Below are 18,926 nucleotides of genomic sequence, written 5' to 3'. Positions count from 1 at the left end.
ATAGTAGTAGTAATATAAATTTATATTATTCCAATCATCATTAAAAAACATTAATTTTGGTTCCAAGGATGATGTCCACATTTAATAGTCCGTATGGCGGAGGTGGAAGTGGTGGAGACGATGGATCAACAGGTCACAGTAATCATAATAGTTCTGGTGGATTTGGAAATGATGCAGTTGAAACAGAAATCAATCAAAAGATCAAGAAAATGTTTGAAGGTGCCATTGAATACTTTACCAAAATGATTGAAATCATTTTAATATCCTCTGATTATTCATCACAAGAAAGGGATGTTAGATCATTTCATATTTCAAATCCCTCACAAAAACAACCTTCAATAGACATCAATAACAATAATAATAATAATAATAATAATAATAATAATAATAATAATAATAATAATGATAATAATATATATAGTACACCAAACAATATATTTATTAGAGGAATCGATTCAAAAGATAAAGATGGGGGAGAAGCAAAATCATTGTTTTCAAGTGATGATAGTAATGATAATGATACAAGTCACAATAGTGACGACGACGACGAATTATATACACCAGGATACATATCTACCAAAGATATATTCCTATCTCGACCAGAAAATCAAAAAATAATTATGGATCTTACAAAGAATATGTGGAAAAGGAATTATAAACATCGTGAGAATCTATACTTTTCATTATCATCTGTTCAAGATTCACTATTGGTTGAACAATTAATTAATCAATCTTTTAGTAGTTTTGTTGAAGATTGTCATTTAGGTAAGTAATAATAATAATAATAATAACACACAAATATCAAATATAATTATATATTAATTATTGATTATATATTAATTATTAATTATTTTTATTTCTAGAAATTATGAATAAATTTGAAGATAGTCATTCATCATTGATAGATTTATTAAAATTATCAAGAGGTTCACCAGAAAAAATATTTGATACACCTGCACTAGAAAAATACTCACCTATTGTTAAAACACCTAAACCATCATGGTCCTATGCAGATGGAACATCAACCTCTTCCGAGGTTAAAGACTTTTTCTTACAAAAATGGAAAAAGTATTTTCAATTTTATATTATTAGAGATTATGTAATATCATTATTTCCAATTGTCTATTGGATTAAAAAGTATGTATCAACAAATTATAAATATAAATTAATCAATAAACAAAATAGAACTTATTTATTAATTATTTATTTATATTATTTAGATATAAATTAAATTATTTAAAAGATGATGTATTGACATCATTAACCATTGGATTTATGTTGATTCCTCAAGCCATGGCTTATGCTATACTTGCAGGATTACCACCAATCTATGGTTTATATTCAGCGTTTATATCACCAATTGTTTATGGTATTTTTGGTACTTCAAATGAAATTGCTGTTGGTCCAGTTGCAATGGTTTCTTTATTAATTCCTTCGTATGTTTTAGTAGTATAGTAGTAGTTAGTTTATTTTATTTTATCTAATATATTTTTATTTATTTTTTTAGGATTATTGATCATCCACCAGGATCAGAAAATTATATTATATATGCATCATGTTTATCATTGTTGTCAGGATTGATATTATTTACATTTGGATTACTAAGGGTTGGATTTATTATTGAAACTTTATTGAGTAATCCAATTCTATTGGGATTCATTCAAGCCGGTTCAATATTAATTATGTTTAGTCAAGTCAAGAATCTAACTGCAATACCCATCTCGTCGAAAGCAGCCAATCTAATCGAATTTATGAGAGATATAGTAGAGCACATAGGTTCGATTCACTGGGCCACAGTTATCATGGCAATCATTGCTCTCGCCATGTTACTAGCTGCTAGATACGCCAATACAAAGATTAAATACAAAATTCCAATGCCAATCATTGTATTAATTCTTGGTACTTTAATTTCTTATTTAATTGATGCTAAAAAGGTACAAAAAAAAACAAAAAAAGAAAAAAAAAGAATATTAAAAATATAAACTTATTAATTTATTTATTTATTTTATTATGATTTATAGAAATTTGGAATTAGAATTGTAGATGAAATTCCATCAGGTATTCCAACACCAACAGTTGTACCATTGGATTTAACAAGAATTGCAAAAATGTTTGTTGGAGCTATCATCCTTTCGATTCTTGGATTTGTAGAATCCATTTCAATTGGAAAGAAATTTGCATCACTTAAAAAATATAATCTAGATGTTAGTCAGGAATTGATTGCATTGGGAATGTGTAATATTGTTCAATCTGTTTTCCATGGTTATCCTACAACTGGTTCATTTTCAAGAACTGCTGTAGCTTATCAAGTATGTCAAAAACAAATAACAACTTATAATATATATATTTATTAAATCTCTTTATTTTTATCTATTTCTCTAGTCTGGATCACAATCACGTTTAACATCAATATTAACAGGAATTATAGTAATGATAGTATTATTATTTTTAACTGGTGCTTTTAAATATACACCGCTTTGTCTACTTGCATGTATAGTGTTGGTAGCAGCAATTGGATTGTTTGAACCAGTAGAAACCTATGAACTTTTCAAAAAAGGAGAAATACTTGGATTCCTTCAATTGGTATTTGTATTTTTCTGTACATTGTTGCTTGGTTCTGAAACTGGTATCATTATTGCATTTTGTGTATCGATTCTACAAATTATCTTTTTCTCTTCAAGACCCAACCTAGTTACCCTTGGTCGACTTCCAGGAACATTGGTATTCCGTAATGTCTCTCATTATCCAAGTGCAATCACTCATTCTGGTATCATTGTTGTTAGATATGACTCTAGAATGACATATTATACAATCAATCATTTTAGAGATTCAATGACTAAATTATTAAATTCAAATCCTCTAGATGGTATGAAACAAAGTAGAATGAATGAAATGAAATGTCCTAATTTATTTTTTAATTTTTTGTAGATATTAGAGTAATAATTATTGATGCAGTCAATGTAAGTTCAATTGATTCTACAGCATTGGATGTATTAAATGATATGTTGGATGTTTATGAAACCAATGGAATGATGATCCTATGGAGTGACATTAGACAATCTGTAAAGTCTGTCATGACAAAATCAAAATTTACCAATAGAATATGTACCGATCATATGTTTGCTTCAACAAGCTCGGCAGTTGAATATGCTCTAGCCAATTTAAATAGAGCTCAATTTGATATTACCACTGTTTAACAAAACAATGATAATGTTAATTTTAAAAATAAATGGATTTAATTATTTATTTATTATTTATTATGAAATAAAACATCTGCGACCATTAAAGTTGTATCCTTTAAATGGATTTGATGATATAATTTGTTAACTTTAACCAAACTAATTTGATTTAAATTTAATTTCTTAAATACCTTGTATATTTCTATAGAATAATAAAAAAGATTGATTAGTAATGATTGTATATTTTCTTCATTTTCTTTTCCATTTCATTTACCATTTTCATAACCAGATAATAACTTGTCATAATAAATCTTGATTGAAATAATATTTTCACAAATATCTTTGACAGTTGTAAGAGAACTGATGGAATCAATCATGGATTCAATAAATGTTGATATGGTTGGTAGTAATTGAGTGTCAAGATTCATTTCACGGTCAAGACTGGTCAGGTTAAAGTTAAAGAGAGTAGTATTTGAAATATTAGAAATGATCGAGTTGAATCCTTGAATGACAGAATCAACACGGAAATTCTTTTCAGTACGATAACATTCTCTTTTAAACTCTTCATCACTGTGGTCTGGTATCTTATCATTTAATAATAATACTTCAACATTTGATGATTTTGGAAAGTGTTCAATCTCTGCAATTGTAATTAATGGTAATACCTATAAAAAAAAAAAGAGATGAATAAAAATTATAATACTTTTTTTTGTTTCTACTCTTACAGGAGAATTTGTAAAGATAGACATTAAATATTCATAAATTAAATTTGAATATTTAATATCTTTAATAAAAACGGTACATTGTAAAGTTTGATCGAAACCATTTTTCAATGCTTCAAAAACACTTGATAGGTTGATAAATATTTGTTTCAATTCAGTTTCAACACCACCTTGAATTAATGCAATCGATCCTGGTTCCAAACCAATTTGTCCTGCTAATAATAATAAATTATCAACCTAAAAAAATAAAATCAAATCAAATAGATTAATAACACGTTCGTTGGATAGATATAGATATGATTTCAGATTTCATACAAAAGTTGCTTGAGAATAAGGACCAATACAAGCAGGAGCCCAATTTGAAATAGATTGAACATGTAAATTCTTTTTAACAACTTGATGACCAATACAATCGACCATAACCTTACAATTTGGTACTGGTAAACCAACTTGAATACATGCTCTGGCAGATGGATTCTCTTTGAAATGTTTATAATAATTTTGATTGATAATTCCAAAATCATTCATATCCTTTAGGTATAAATTAACAAATACTAAATTCTCCATTGTCATTGATAATGACTTTAATTTTTCTAAAAAAAAAAAATTGATCAATATAATATAATGTTTTCAAACAAATGATAATGAATCATTTTCAATACGAACCACTAATATTTGTCAAGATTTGATCCAAAGTTTCACCACTACTGAGATTGTCATTTAAAATGGTAAAAGATTTAATATGAAAGAAACCAGACTTTGATTGAATGATTTCTAAACGAGTCAAATCACTAGTATCTTGAAGTGCTTTTGTTCCATTGGCACCAGTGTAATAAGTAGTTGGTATTTGGTAATCTTCGATTGATATGGGGATTGAGAAATTTGAAAACTTGTCATTCCATGTTGAAATGCTAGTTTGATAGGATGGTGCAAACTCTACCAAATACTTTTTACCCTCTTCTATCTCTTCTGGTGTTTTATCTACCAATTTATATTTTTGAAATGTTGCATATGCTACTTGAACAAATGCATCATCTGAATGTACTATTACTTCAGTTTCAATTCTATAAATATAAAAAATTAATTGTCCAGAACTTATTTAATATTTCTATATATATAGTATAACATACAATTCAATTCTTTTTTTAAATAATGGACAATCTAATACAAGGGATTCATATTCTCCACCTTCACCACAAATATTTACACCATATTTTTGATTCTTTTAAAGAAATGGAAATTAATATAAATATATAATATTTAAATGTATTTAAATAGACTTACCAAAACCTTTAAAATTGGATACATTTGATCGATTGTTTTCATTAAATGTTTTGATGGAACAAGACCCATTGAAGCAGTTTTAATCAATATGGCACCCATCTTACTATCAATCATATCTCTTAATAATTGATCTTCCTCTCTTCTCCAAAGATAACAAAAACTTGTAAATCCTAATCTTGAACAACTATTCAAGATTAATTAATTAATTAAAAGTAAGTAACGGTTGATATTTAATATATTTTAAAAGATACATACACATTTTCAACACGAATTCTTTGATAGGTTGAAAGAATGGCACCAGTGGCAACACCTTGAACGTCTGGGTGTGACTGTTTGACCATTGACAAGAGATGGTATAAATCTTCAACTTCATCTTCTTTTGTAGCTACATAGATCTCTCCTTGATTATGTGGTTTACCATTGATTGCATGTTGTGTAAGTGGTAAACCCATTGCTTCAGCTATACCTTCAATCACATTATGTCCAACTGATTGAAACATATAACTATCAATTTCATCTAATATTATAACAATAATGTAAGTTACTTCTTCTACTAACTACTAACTACTAACTATAGATGATGATGATGTGATGATGATGATGATGATGTTCATAGTACTATGTCAAGTTCATACCTTGTTGTGTATTATCAATCTTTGGTGGTTTTAAATGAGCCAAAGCAATCACCTCATGACCATTTCTAATACATTCTATTAGATTATAGATTGAATCCTTTCCTCCACTAATTAATCCTACTAACTTCATTTCTTTTGATCTTGATGATAGTACTCTTTTTTTAATAAATTAAACTCTATATAAATTTTCGTGTCTGTCAGATGAACCTCATGTGCAATACAAATAATATTTTCAATTTTGTGTTTTGTGTTTTGTGTTTTGAAGTTTACACAACACACCTGGAGGAGGATTTGGTTAAATGGATCATAAATTTATTATTATAGAACATATTGAAAGCAAGCAGAGTAGAGATAACAACCATTTGGTTTCATCTTCTGTCGACAAGCCCAATAATTAAGTTGGTTATTTGGAAGGTAGGTAGGGGAGGTGGGGATCTATGGGAGCATGAATCGAACTAATTCCTTATATTAGTGTTTGGATACAAGGATGTTGGTGTGGTGGTGGTAGTAGTGATGGATGTAGGGGATGGATGAATATTATTATTATTATTATTATTAACAAGGGTGAGAGGAGATATTTATATTTTAATTTTGGTTTAATTTTAAAGGAAATAATCTGGTAACTCTTTAGTAGTATCTTGAGCAGGTTTGTTATGTAAACTTTCTGGAGCTGCGCTGTAAGTATTAAAGAAACGTTCGAGGGATTCGTTGACTTCCATGATTGAAGCCATATTACCACATCGGTAAGAGTAGTTCGGTGCCGACCAAATGGTTGATAACCTTCCACCGAAAAGTACTTGATACCCATCCATGCAGAGTTGATGTGCTCTTAGTATATGTTCCATCTTGTTGATCTTGAGGAATTTGGCGACCGTGTCTTGACCAAATGTGTAACCGGCGCCTCTTTGAGACTCGACAAATCCATCGCGGTCGGGGTCTGGATCAGACCACATCAAGTCTGCCAATGGGCCTTCGTGTGGTACCTCTTGGAATCTATCTAATACACGAATCTGATCGATTGACAATGCCGATGGCGACAAACCACCGTGTACACAGTATATGCTATCATCGATGATAGCTGCCACAGGCAAATAATCAAACATCTCTGTAAAATATCTCCACACGTTGGCATTACCATACTTTCTTGAACATTCTCCATAGAATCCATAGACTTGTGTAATTTGTCTTGATTCATGATTTCCTCTTAATAATGTAATTCTTGATGGATATCTAAAATAATAATAAAAAAGAAACATAGAAATAAATAGAAATAAGATATTAATAAACAAACTCAAGTCAAGTACAGTCTGTTTCTCTTCTATCTTTCATTCTTTCTCTTTCATTTCTTACCTCAACTTTAAACATGATAATAAAGAAATAGTTTCAACGCTATGATAACCTCTATCTACATAATCACCTAAAAACAGGTAATTGGTATCTGGACATTTACCTCCAATCTTGAATATCTCTAAAACATCATAAAATTGACTATATAGTTGAAGTTGTTAGTTTAGAATTCTATTCTTTCTTTCTATTCTTCTATTCTTCTATTCTTCTTACCCATGAACATCACCAACAACAGTGACAGGTGCTTTTATAGATTGTACGTTTGTTTCGTTGATTAAAAGCTCTTTCATTCTATCTGTTATCTCTTTGATGGTAGACTCTGAAAGTATCTCACATTTCTGTAACTTTTCGATACAGTGATCGAGATTTAATGTAGTTGTAGACATTTTCTATCTCTATTATATATATATATCTATTCTTTGATGATTGATTGATTGTTATGATATTTTGGATTATTTTGATTTGTGTGAGTGGGTACGTCGACGATTGATTGATTGATTGATGTGTGTCTTGTGTGTTTATATTCAATCAAACTAATCTATCTATCTTTATATATAATACAATCTCTTCCAATCTACGCTTTTACTTATAATACTAATACAATATCTATCAATCAAATAATCACTCTGTGTTTTTAAAAAGAATCATAAGGAAAAAGGAAGTTGGCACCACCGCTAAAAAAAACAACAAATTCAAAAAAAATCTTATCATAGATCTCATTGAGGATGGGAATGGGTAGAGTGAGATCATTCTATCTTCATTTTTCTGTATTGGGGTGTTGGGTTGGTTGGTTGGTCGTTGTCCAACTCTACTCGGGGAATATTAAATTATAGTATATTACCGACCGACCGACTGACCAAGTAATCTACTTATCTTACTGAACCTTTCTTTGTGATTGGTTGGTCCCAAGAGAGAAGTTTTTTTTTTTTTTTTTAGATTTTTTTTTTAAACTTCATTGATTGGGATTCATCATTCAAAAGACCTTGCTGGATCATTCAAAAACATAGTGGTGTGTAGTGTAATCTTCAACCTCAATGTTGAATACATACATAATTCTAGATAGGTCCAACAACAACACAACAACAACAACAAAGTACAGTTGGGAGGAGTTATAAATATATAAACACATTGTTGTTTCACAACAAATAATAAGCATAACCAACCAACTTTACTTTTTAATAGAACATAATAATAATAATAAAAATATTCATAGAGATAATATCTTTGACACCTCAACCTCAACCTCTCAACCTCAATAATAACCAACCCCAGTCGCATTCAAAAAAAAAAACCAAAAGGGTACGTACAAGGTAAATATTAATGATAGACGATCAATACCACTCCTCTCTCTTCTTCTTCTTTATTAATAACAAACAACCTTCTTCACTTCAACAACACACACTTAAATACTCTGCAAACAAACAAACAAACCTTTTAAATCGACATTTGTTTATTAATAATTTATCGACAAAAGTAGTTCAGACAAACAGACAAGTTAGAATATTCTCACGCATAGTTGTTGTTTTATGTTACTCTATTTAATTACATCATCATCTTCTTCTTTCCCTACTACTTCATCCTCTTCCTAATCATCACATACATATAATCATGGCAACTAATCAACAACAAAAACCTCCTCAACATAAAATAGTAAGAGTTGGATGTGGAGCAGGATATCAAGGTGATAGAGTACCACCTGCATTAAAGTTAATCAATGAAGCCAAGCTAGACTATTTGGTGTTGGAGTGTTTGGCCGAACGAACACTTACCGATAGCATCAGGAGAATGAAGAATGGCGGTCGAGGATACGACCCAAGACTAAGAGAATGGTTAAGTCAGTTGCTTCCAGCTGCACACCGCAATCGTGTAACTGTCATCACCAATATGGGTGCTGCCGATCCACGTGGTGCTGGTGAAGAAGCATTAGAAATTGCCAAACAACTTGGAATTGTCATTCGTATCGTAGTAGTCTGTGAAGTAGTTGAACATACAACTACAACTGAATCACAGAACAAAAAGACAACAACTACAGCCGCAGCAGCCGCACCAAAATTAATCGCCATTCCAAGCTCTAATGGATTCTCTGTTAGTAGTGATTCTGTAAATAACGATGACGATGAAAATTGGGAAGTTGGTTGTACATATCTTGGTGCTGATTCAATTATTGATGCTTTAAAGTTAAATGCCGATTTAGTTGTAAATATCAAAAAAAAAAAAGAAAAAAAGAAACAAATGTATATATATACTAATATATATTTATTTTCTAGATTGCAGGAAGAGTAGCAGATCCAAGTTTATTTGTTGCACCTATAGCTTATACATTTGGATGGGATTTAAAAAAGGATTTTGATTTGATAGCACAGGCTACTTTGGCGGGACATTTGTTAGAGTGTGGATGTCATTTGACGGGTGGCTATTTTGCACATCCGATGGGTAGAAACATAACGTTTGATCAATTGGCCAACCTGTCGTTGCCATTTTGCGATATCGATAGTCGCGGCAACCTAGTGTTGGGCAAAACCGAGGGGAGCGGCGGCGAGCTGAGTGAACGAACCTGCAAACAACAACTGACGTACGAAATTGGCGATCCGCGAGAATACATCACGCCAGACATTATAGTAGATTTCACAGGAGTCGAGTTTACATCAATGTCTGACAATGCTGTGATGGCGCGGGGTGCTAGGGGGACGCGAGGTCCAAGCACGTTGCTGCGACTAGTTGCACGAAATGCAGGTTTCAAATCATGGGCTGAGATTAGCTACGGCGGTCTAGGCTGTGTCGAGCGTGCACATTGGGCAAGTCAACTGGTACACAAGTGGATGGAAGACCGTAAAAAGGGTATCACGCACAATATGATGACCTATCTCGTCGGATACAACAGTCTCTATCTACCACATGGATCAAAGTTTACAATGATACCGACCTCTCTGCCAAAGACAATCCCAGCAACTCGCGATCCCCGCGACACCTATTCAAACGATTGTTGGGCCGATGGGTATCCGCCCGAGGTGCGACTGCGGTTCGACGGTCTATTTGACACGCGAGAAGATGCAGAGGCCCTAGGCATGGAGTTACAAGGTCTCGGTCTATGCGGACCCGCAGGCGGTGGTGGTTTTGCATTTGGTATTAAAAAGGATGTTAGATTAGTTAGACAATTCATTAAACGTGAACTAGTTAAATGGAATACATTTATTTTTTTAAATAATGATCAAAATATTAATATTAATCGTAATAATAATAATAACGATAATAATAATATTAGTAGAGGTCATTATAACAATAATAATAATAATAATAATAGCAATCATCATATTCAAATTATATCTAAAGAAAAATTAATTCTGGACAAAAAAGATTACCAAAACACAGTGTTTTTAACAAAGAATGGAACTAGTGTACGATACATGATCAAAGACGGTTGGAAGAGTTCCACGGCCGCCATCATCTATTCACCACCACCACTCCACCACACGAAAACCATTACTAGTTTACCATCCAGAGTTTTATTGTACAATATTGCACATTCGAGAAGCGGCGACAAGGGAGACACAGCAAATGTAAGCGTCATCCCATACGACACTGGCGATTTCTATCGACTCACCAAAGTGATAACTAGCGACTGGGTCCGAACTGTATTTAGAAACTTGACCAAACAATCCGACGTCACAGTCTACCAACTACCAGGCATCAAATCATTCAACATTGTCATCAACTTTGCATTAGATGGTGGTGTTTGTGTAAGCAGAAGAATTGACAGACACGGTAAAACTCTTAGTGATTTAATCCTAAATCAATGGGTTGATCTTTTACCATTATCATCTCTCTAAAAAAAACAACAAAAAGACTAAATATATAATTATATTTGCTCTTTTTGCCTCTCTTCTTCTTTTCCCTTCCAACTTTAAACTATTTGACGTTTTAATAATAAAAATATTATTTATTTAAATGTTGCCCTATTCCAAATAATTACAAGACCACTACTATCTGCAGAGGCTAAATGAGATTCGTCACTATTCCAAGTGACGTAGGTGACTGGTGAACCATGACCCATCAACTGATTAATCGATTGAGATTCCTTTCGTAGTGGATCGTAGATGTGAATGGTACCGTCGTCTCCACCACTCACACAAAAGACACCTTCTCTCTTGTTGGAGATGGGACAAAAGCAACTGTGTATTGAACCATTTTTCTTGGCCTGGATGTTGTACTCTTTTGAGATGACAAAACTACCAGTTTGTAAACTTTTAACACTAAACACTCTCATGACACTGTCTTTGCTATTGACCAAAAGTGACAACCCAGGTTTCTGTCCAATTTGCCAATAATGTACATCAACAGAAATAATAGGTTTACTTGAAACCTGTGTCTTTGATACCAATGAAAATGCTGATTGCTTATTATCAATTTTAAATGTAAATATAAATCCCTAAAAAAAATTAAAATCAAATCAAAAAATAAGTTAATAAGTAAGAATTTAATAGATTCATTAATTAGATTTGATTATATTTACTTTATCATCACCAAGGAATAAATAATCACCTTTTGATTCAAATTTCATTGATAAAACAGGTGATAGAGATTTAACTTTTGATAACCATTTCCCAAGTGAGATATCATAGATTTTGATTGCGCTCTTGTTTTCAGAGACAACAATGATTGATGAACGAGTTGGATGAGTGCACAAGGTAAAACACACGCCTGCGTCTTTGATGATTTTCTCTTCTTGTCCTGTACGTGCACTCCATTGTCTCATGGTTCCATCCACTCCGACAGTCATAATCTTTTCATTGTCATTGGTCCAAACAAAATCGATGATTGGTCCACTGTGTCCCTTTAACGCCTTGATGACACAAGGTGGTTTCGATGTTGTATTGCACAATGATAGAGTACCATCATCTGATGAAAATGCCAATAAATCTCTACTATTATTGGCATATCTAATACGAGATATCGCCTTTTTGTGTGAATCAAATATATGATGCATACCAGAGAATGAAAAGTCTTCCAACTTTACTATTTTGTTTATAACATGAGTTGGTATTGATGGTGATGATGTTGTTGTAGTTGTTGTAGTAGTTGTAGTAGTTGTTGGTGATGTATTTGAATCCGATGTTATTCTTATAGTTGTTGTGTTATTGGTTGATGACGTCGATGATGTTTCTTCAACATTTTGTTTTCTTTGTACATTATGATTTTGTCTGTTAAAAAGAGAATTAGTTTGTTAGTTAGTTCCATTAAATGTATACTACAAAGTTAAAGTTTAAGTTATAAATCATACTCTTGTTGTTTTTGATATTTTGAATCAAGTATTTGAAATCTACGTTGAAGATAATCATCTCTTCTATCACCATGATCTCTAACCTTTAGTTTATTAGCAATTGCTTTCTTTTCCAGCAATGCAGTTCTCCATGTTAGATAGTGTTCTGCAGTCCAATCAGTAGTTCTTTCAATACACGATATTCTTGATTGTATAAAACTATCATCAATAAAACTAGTATGATTTGCTATATTAATTTGTACCAATTGATCCATTACAAATCATCACTTCTTCTTAATATATTAAATATCTATCTCTATCCCTCTATCTCTTAGTGTTGTTTTAAAATATATATGATTTTTGATTAATTTGGTGTTTGTTTGTGGACAGACACCTGATTCATCTTTGAATTTCTTTCTTTGTTTTTTTTTTGAATCATCAGTTTTAAAAGAAGGAATGATAGATAATCAATCAATCATACAACAATGCATCCTATCTCCTCCTCCTCCTTTAATTATTAATATGATACATGTATATCATATCACTATGACTATATGACCCCCTACCTCCCTTCTCTCACTCGTTCTGGTGATCTATATCGGTCACCGTTTTGATGGAGATTTACAAGCCAATAATAATATGTGATATATATATATATATATGTTGTTGTTAAATTCGACAACAATAAGATATCATCATGCAAACACACCCACCTCGAGTAGTAATACTATTATTGTTGTGGCTGTTTTTTCTTTTCTTATCCTCAACACCAACACCCACACTCATGCTCGAATGTGAGTAGAGAGCAGAGTAGATAGAGCAAGCAAGCTTTTGGCAAAATACACCTCCACCACTCTGGTCGAGGGGATGGGGATGATGTAGGATTGACATGAAATTTAATGAACCATCAAGCTCGTTTGGATTGCTGCTTTGCTCACTTCACCTCCTCCTCCTCCTCCTCTTCCTCCTCTTTATATATATTTATATACTAGTAGTTAGTAAATTATACTTTTACCTTTACCATTTACTTTACTATTCTCTTTTTCATCAAAAATACCTTTCAATTAGAAACTACTAGTTTTAGAGTTTAAAATATTAATAATATTAAAAGAAAGAAAAGTTTAATTTCCAAAGTAGTAATAGATTAAATATTCATTCATGAAGAGCTAAATATTTAATTTATTATTATTATAATAGAAGAATAGTATATTATAATAGAATAGTAGTATAATAATAGAGAATAAGAATGAATTCATTAATAAATGAAACTCAAATGCAACAACAATCATTAACCAACAAAAAAGATTCTTCTTCTTCTTCTTCTTCTGAATCATCAATCATGATGATGATGGAATTGGATACAAACGATGATGATGATGATGATACAGATTTAAATCATCAAAGCATCTATCAATCAATATTAAATAATAATAGTTTGATTAAACCAATGGTGGCTGTACCTCAATCCTCTTCGTCTTCATTTCAAATATCAGTTGATTATAACAACTATTTCGATGAAAGTACTACTACTGACTTGGAGCTAGAATCATCATCATCATCATATATGGATATTGTTAAACAAGTACATTTACCAAGAGAAGTTTGGATCATTGTTTTGGGATACTTGAGTGAAAGAGATTTAATAATGATATCCTATGTTGACCATTCACTCAACTATCTGTCACAAGACAATTATCTTTGGAAATCATTGTATCTCAGAAAATGGAACGTAGTCACACTTCCACATCGATCAAAGTTGACACTGGATCTAAACGATCCTACAACTCATTCCCAAGTTTTTTTCTCTCCATCGAGTTATATTAAATTGTTAGATTTGAACAAATCACCATACTCTTCACCACAATCAAGATCTAATATTAGAATTAATAATAATCAAAATAATCAAAATAATAATAATCAAAATAATAATGTAAATTATTTAAATAATCAATTCCACTCGAATAATTATTTTCATGATAGTTATGATGAAAACAAACTTAGTTCATCGATTAAAAGGGTACACGAGGTATTTAAACCTAGATTCTATACCGATGTCAAACAAAAGAACCAAGAGTCAAGGATTTGGAAACAACTGTACAAGGAGAGAAAGTTGATTGTACAAGATGGAGGTATCGAAGAGTTTTACCATCTACTGTCAACGTTGATTGCCTTTCCCATGGAATTTAATAGAAAGGCAATGATGACAATGTACACCATTGTATTTCAATTGTGCATTGTCAACTATCGAATGAAAAACTATTACATACCACCTCTTAATCTGTATCGCATGATGGTAGAGTGTTGTCACAACCATTTGTTCAACGTTTTAATAGACTCTCAATCCACTCCCAATGGAGCACCACTACTTCGATTCTACCTCTTCCACTGGCAAAACTACCTCTACTCGATCAAACGAATCAATATCGTCTTTAGATACTATCACCGTGACTGGGTCAGCAAACAAGGTGAAGAGTTTAACTCGAGACCTCTAAGCTTCCATTCAAAAGGTTCGACATGGTGGAAGAAACTATTACACGGTTCTGAAAGCGAGATTTCAATTGTACATCTAGCCACCATGATGGCTCGAGGTTGGTTGACCGTTCTATTGTCAGGACTAGAGTTTCACGACAACTATAGTTCGCCTAATCGTCAACATACAGAACCTCAACTAGTTCCTCAGCAACAACAAGATGCAATGGATTTTGAACCACTCAATGGAGCGGTAAATGAAACTCTACTTAATCCAGCAGCATTTATCCAACCATCTGCAAGACACCAAGCAAATCCAGAATCACCAGTCATTTCACAATTTAGAAATCCACCAGTATCACCACTATTACACGCGCAAATCTCCTCTTCTGAAAAGAATCCATTCCTAGAGAACCGACTAGTCGAGTCTATCCAAATATGCTCAAAAGACCAACACTTTGACTTGGTCTACTCTTTCCTCATTTCAATACTACATCTCCAAGAATATTTGATGTTTGTTGGCGACGAATCACCTTCACTCCATCCTATTCAACATCCATCTTTTCTTATCATTGGAGACCAAAACTTTATGGACAATCATAGACATAGTGAATACCATCATGTTTCAGATTGGGAGTTTGGTAGCACCATCTCTGGCATGTCACCTATCCAATCGTCACGGTGCCCCTACTGTACCTTTAATCCCAATCCCCCTCAAATGTGTGACAAAACAATGAACAAACTAGTCTCTAAATGTATTTCATTTTTACAACCATCCAATCAATTAAATAAACAAAAAATGAATCCATAAGAATAAAAATAAATAAATAAATAAGTTTTGTTTGTTTCAATTTGTTTGTTTTTTTTAGGGTTAAAACTTTTGTTTTATCTTTTAGTTTTATTAATATAACAGGAGCTAGATCTAGCAAGTGGAGAATTTGTTATTATTTGTCAAGTCATTATTACTTATAATTAATTAATTATTATTATTATTATTATTATTATTTGTTGTTATTATTATTATTAGTTGAATGATGTGATGTTGTGATTGGGAGGGGGGGGTTATTAATATCGTGATTTATGTATTGTTAAATTATAGGTGGTAGAGAGAGAAAAAAAAATATGGAAAAATTATTTAATGCAATGTGAATTTACTTTGAGCTTCCTTTGCTTTTTTTGCCTCCATGATGGCAGGAACCAAAGCATTACTGTTACAAGCAAACTTGAGGAATGGATGTTTCAAAAGCACATGTGCGTCGACTCTGTTTTCGGCATCCTTTTCCAAACATTTCTTTACAAAGTCCTTGAATTCCTCTGACCATTTGCCTTGATCCTTGAGATCTGGAATTCCCTTGGTGGTGATAAGGAAAAGTGCACGAAGTGGTGGAAAAGACATATAAGGTGGCTCTGATTCTGCCATTTCCATAGCCATAATACCTAAACTCCAAATGTCTACCTTTCTATCATAATTTTGTCCTCTAAAAAATAATTGAAAAAAAAAATAATATTAATATCAACAATAATATGAATAAATGAATAAATCATTATTTACCTAATCAATTCTGGAGCCATCCAATATGGTGTTCCAACAATAGTAACTCTCTTTTGTTTGTTCTTTGTTAATTGAGCTGCATAACCAAAATCTGCCAATTTAACTGAACCATCTGATCCCAATAAAATATTATCACTCTTTATATCTCTATGAATTCTATGTTGATTATGAACATAAGCTAAACCTTTAAGTGTCTAAAAAATAAAAATAAAATATTAATATTTGAACTATCCTATTGTTGTCTTTTTCCTCCTATTATTTACTTCTAAACATATATAAGCAATTTGAGGTTCATTTAATTGAACTGTAGAAAATTGTTCCAAAACTTCTGTTAAACAACCACCACCCATAAACTCCATAGCAACCCACAAGGAATCGTTTACGAGATAACTGTCAAAATATTCAATAATATTTGGATGTTTACAAGACTTCATGATACCAATTTCTGTAATCAATAATTTCATATTTTGTTGGTTGAGTGGCATCTTTTTAATGGCCACCTTGGTATTGGTCTTTAATCTTGTCACAACAAATACTTCACCAGCAGCACCTTCACCAATCTTCATTGATCCTTCTCCAAATAATTTAGATGGATCTTCTTGACTAATTAAATCATCTAAAAAAATAGAAATAATGGATATTATTAGTAAAACAAAAAATAGTCTTTTTTTTTTTTTTTTGTTTGTTTTGTTTTATACATACTAAGGGAAACATTAGTTTCTTCTGGTAAAGGTGAAGAAGGATTCATCATTAAATCGTAATCATCCTCTGGATATTGATCTGGTTGTTGTGGTTGATGGTGATGTTGTATTTGTTGTTGTGGTGGTGGAGGTGGTGGAGTTGGTTTTGGAGCAGGTGTTGGTAACTCTCTGGTTGGTGGCCCAACAAGAGTAGTTTGTGATGGCTTGGCCATACCCATATTGCCCAAATGGAAATCTAAAACATCCAATACTGCTTGTGGTTGTTCTACGACATCCTCCTTTGTAATACCAGAGCTTTGCAATACAACCTCCCATTCTTTTGGAAGACCCTCAAAACCTGTAATGGAATTATAATCTACATGTACATTGTGTTTAACATTAAATGGTACACCTACTTCTGGTTCTTTTTTTTCTAAAAAATAAATAAATAAAAAAGAAAAAGGAGGTTAAATTAAATGTTCATCTCTTTTTTTCTATCTATTCTTTTTTTCCTTACTATTCTTTTTAGTAAATAAACCAAAGAAACCTGGTTTCTTTTCTTCTTCTTGTTTTGGAGCTGATGATAAAGTATTGATGTGTGAAGATGGTGGGGAGGGAGGGGCAATCAAAGAAGAAGTGGTTGGAGGTGAAGCAGCCATTTGAGAGGGGTTGGAGGAAGAGATGGGTGGTGGTGGTACAGACGAGAGCAATGGTGATTGGATGGGGCTTGGTGGAGCCGGTTTGGGTCCGCCTGCAAGGAGATTGGCCAAGTTGGCCGGTGCCTGAGTGGGTGCCAGCTTCTTGACTGGTGTCGATCCCGATGTATTTAATTTATTCGATGGTGATGGCATGGGTGGTGCAGGGCCGCCAGCATTTTGTGATGATGCTGCCTGTTGTTGGTGTTGTTGTTGTATGGTGATGGGTGGAGATAATTGTCTAGGTGGTTGTGGAGGTGCCGCAGGCGATGGTGGTAATGGTCTATTATTACTACTGCTGCTATTGTATCCACTACTGCTGCCGCCGCCGCCATTTGTATATTCATCGCCAATATTACCATTCAAACTATTGTTGCGTGAATGAGTAGTGCTACCTGCAGCTGCACCGTTGAATTGTGGACGAGGTTGTGTTGGAATAGGTGGTGCTCGCTTTACACCTGGTGGTCCCGGTGCAGGGGGTCGCTTTGGTATGGAAGGGGATGGCTGGCTGTTGACCACGCCGCCATTGGGTGTGCCGTTTTGTTGTTGTTGTTGGGGTGGCATCTTTTTTATTGGTTGTGGAGGTCTGCGCATTGGAGGTGGTGATGAATCTCCCTCCATAAATGTTTGAGCTTCAAACTTATCCCTTATAATCGAAACTCTTGCATTCTTGTTTACTCCATTCTCAACTATAGAAAATACTCTAATATCAGTACTCAAAGTAATATAGTATAGTATAGTATAGTCTATGTTGTTGTCTTACCTTTATCCATTTGCATTTAGTCTGTTTTGTTGTTTATTGCCTATAACTATCTGTATTTTTGAATGGTTTATCTATCGTATCGTATAGTATAGTCTGCTCTATCTATCTATTTTGTTATTGTTAAAAATACAAAGATCTATCACTAAAGCGCGTTTGTGAATAGAATACTAGTTGTGTGTGTAAAAAGGAGTATGATAATTAGTAACCTATGCTTTTGTGTTGTATGGTTCCAAGAGGGTTAGAAGTTGTAATAAAGGAGAGAGAGAAAGAGAGAAAGAGAGGAGGGACGAAAAAAAATATTGCAAAGTCGAATTTTTTTTTTTTTTTAATTTAAAACAACAGC

At 32.6% G+C, this 18,926-nt stretch overlaps 7 protein-coding genes across 7 annotated transcripts; 3 read left to right on the top strand and 4 right to left on the bottom strand.

Annotated features, from left to right (window-relative positions):
- Positions 1-71: 71 nt before the first annotated feature.
- On the top strand, positions 72-3,197 carry DFA_01169 (Sulfate transporter; the record flags this gene model as incomplete). The annotated part of the gene is made up of 8 exons (XM_004359081.1): positions 72-765; positions 864-1,068; positions 1,093-1,137; positions 1,221-1,436; positions 1,508-1,934; positions 2,022-2,309; positions 2,383-2,866; positions 2,929-3,197. The coding sequence occupies 8 exons, from the start codon at positions 72-74 to the stop codon at positions 3,195-3,197; spliced, it is 2,628 nt and encodes an 875-aa protein (XP_004359138.1).
- Positions 3,198-3,250: 53 nt separating this feature from the next.
- Positions 3,251-5,950, bottom strand: DFA_01168 (endoribonuclease L-PSP domain-containing protein; the record flags this gene model as incomplete). Its single annotated transcript, XM_004359080.1, has 9 exons — positions 3,251-3,381; positions 3,454-3,844; positions 3,899-4,138; positions 4,217-4,494; positions 4,568-4,965; positions 5,032-5,123; positions 5,186-5,369; positions 5,441-5,702; positions 5,821-5,950. The coding sequence occupies 9 exons, from the start codon at positions 5,948-5,950 to the stop codon at positions 3,251-3,253; spliced, it is 2,106 nt and encodes a 701-aa protein (XP_004359137.1).
- A 472-nt stretch (positions 5,951-6,422) lies between these two features.
- Positions 6,423-7,553, bottom strand: DFA_01167 (putative protein serine/threonine phosphatase; the record flags this gene model as incomplete). The annotated part of the gene is made up of 3 exons (XM_004359079.1): positions 6,423-7,050; positions 7,171-7,308; positions 7,381-7,553. The coding sequence occupies 3 exons, from the start codon at positions 7,551-7,553 to the stop codon at positions 6,423-6,425; spliced, it is 939 nt and encodes a 312-aa protein (XP_004359136.1).
- Positions 7,554-8,775: 1,222 nt separating this feature from the next.
- On the top strand, positions 8,776-10,994 carry DFA_01166 (uncharacterized protein; the record flags this gene model as incomplete). The annotated part of the gene is made up of 2 exons (XM_004359078.1): positions 8,776-9,363; positions 9,435-10,994. 2 exons carry the CDS (start codon positions 8,776-8,778, stop codon positions 10,992-10,994), a joined length of 2,148 nt encoding a protein of 715 aa, XP_004359135.1.
- Positions 10,995-11,104: 110 nt separating this feature from the next.
- Positions 11,105-13,315, bottom strand: wdr13 (WD40 repeat-containing protein; the record flags this gene model as incomplete). Its single annotated transcript, XM_004359077.1, has 5 exons — positions 11,105-11,593; positions 11,678-12,365; positions 12,446-12,671; positions 12,906-12,932; positions 13,153-13,315. The coding sequence occupies 5 exons, from the start codon at positions 13,313-13,315 to the stop codon at positions 11,105-11,107; spliced, it is 1,593 nt and encodes a 530-aa protein (XP_004359134.1).
- Positions 13,316-13,670: 355 nt separating this feature from the next.
- Positions 13,671-15,704, top strand: DFA_01164 (uncharacterized protein; the record flags this gene model as incomplete). Its single annotated transcript, XM_004359076.1, has 3 exons — positions 13,671-14,450; positions 14,615-14,642; positions 14,758-15,704. 3 exons carry the CDS (start codon positions 13,671-13,673, stop codon positions 15,702-15,704), a joined length of 1,755 nt encoding a protein of 584 aa, XP_004359133.1.
- A 324-nt stretch (positions 15,705-16,028) lies between these two features.
- Positions 16,029-18,599, bottom strand: DFA_01163 (uncharacterized protein; the record flags this gene model as incomplete). The annotated part of the gene is made up of 6 exons (XM_004359075.1): positions 16,029-16,371; positions 16,446-16,639; positions 16,709-17,061; positions 17,148-17,558; positions 17,643-18,509; positions 18,584-18,599. The coding sequence occupies 6 exons, from the start codon at positions 18,597-18,599 to the stop codon at positions 16,029-16,031; spliced, it is 2,184 nt and encodes a 727-aa protein (XP_004359132.1).
- Positions 18,600-18,926: the final 327 nt, after the last annotated feature.

The sequence above is a fragment of the Cavenderia fasciculata genome, assembly GCF_000203815.1.
Source record: "Cavenderia fasciculata unplaced genomic scaffold Scf_Dfasci-F-a-25c12.r2-5, whole genome shotgun sequence".
Taxonomy (NCBI): Eukaryota; Evosea; class Eumycetozoa; order Acytosteliales; family Cavenderiaceae; genus Cavenderia; species Cavenderia fasciculata.
This window is presented reverse-complemented; position numbering and strand designations above follow the sequence as displayed.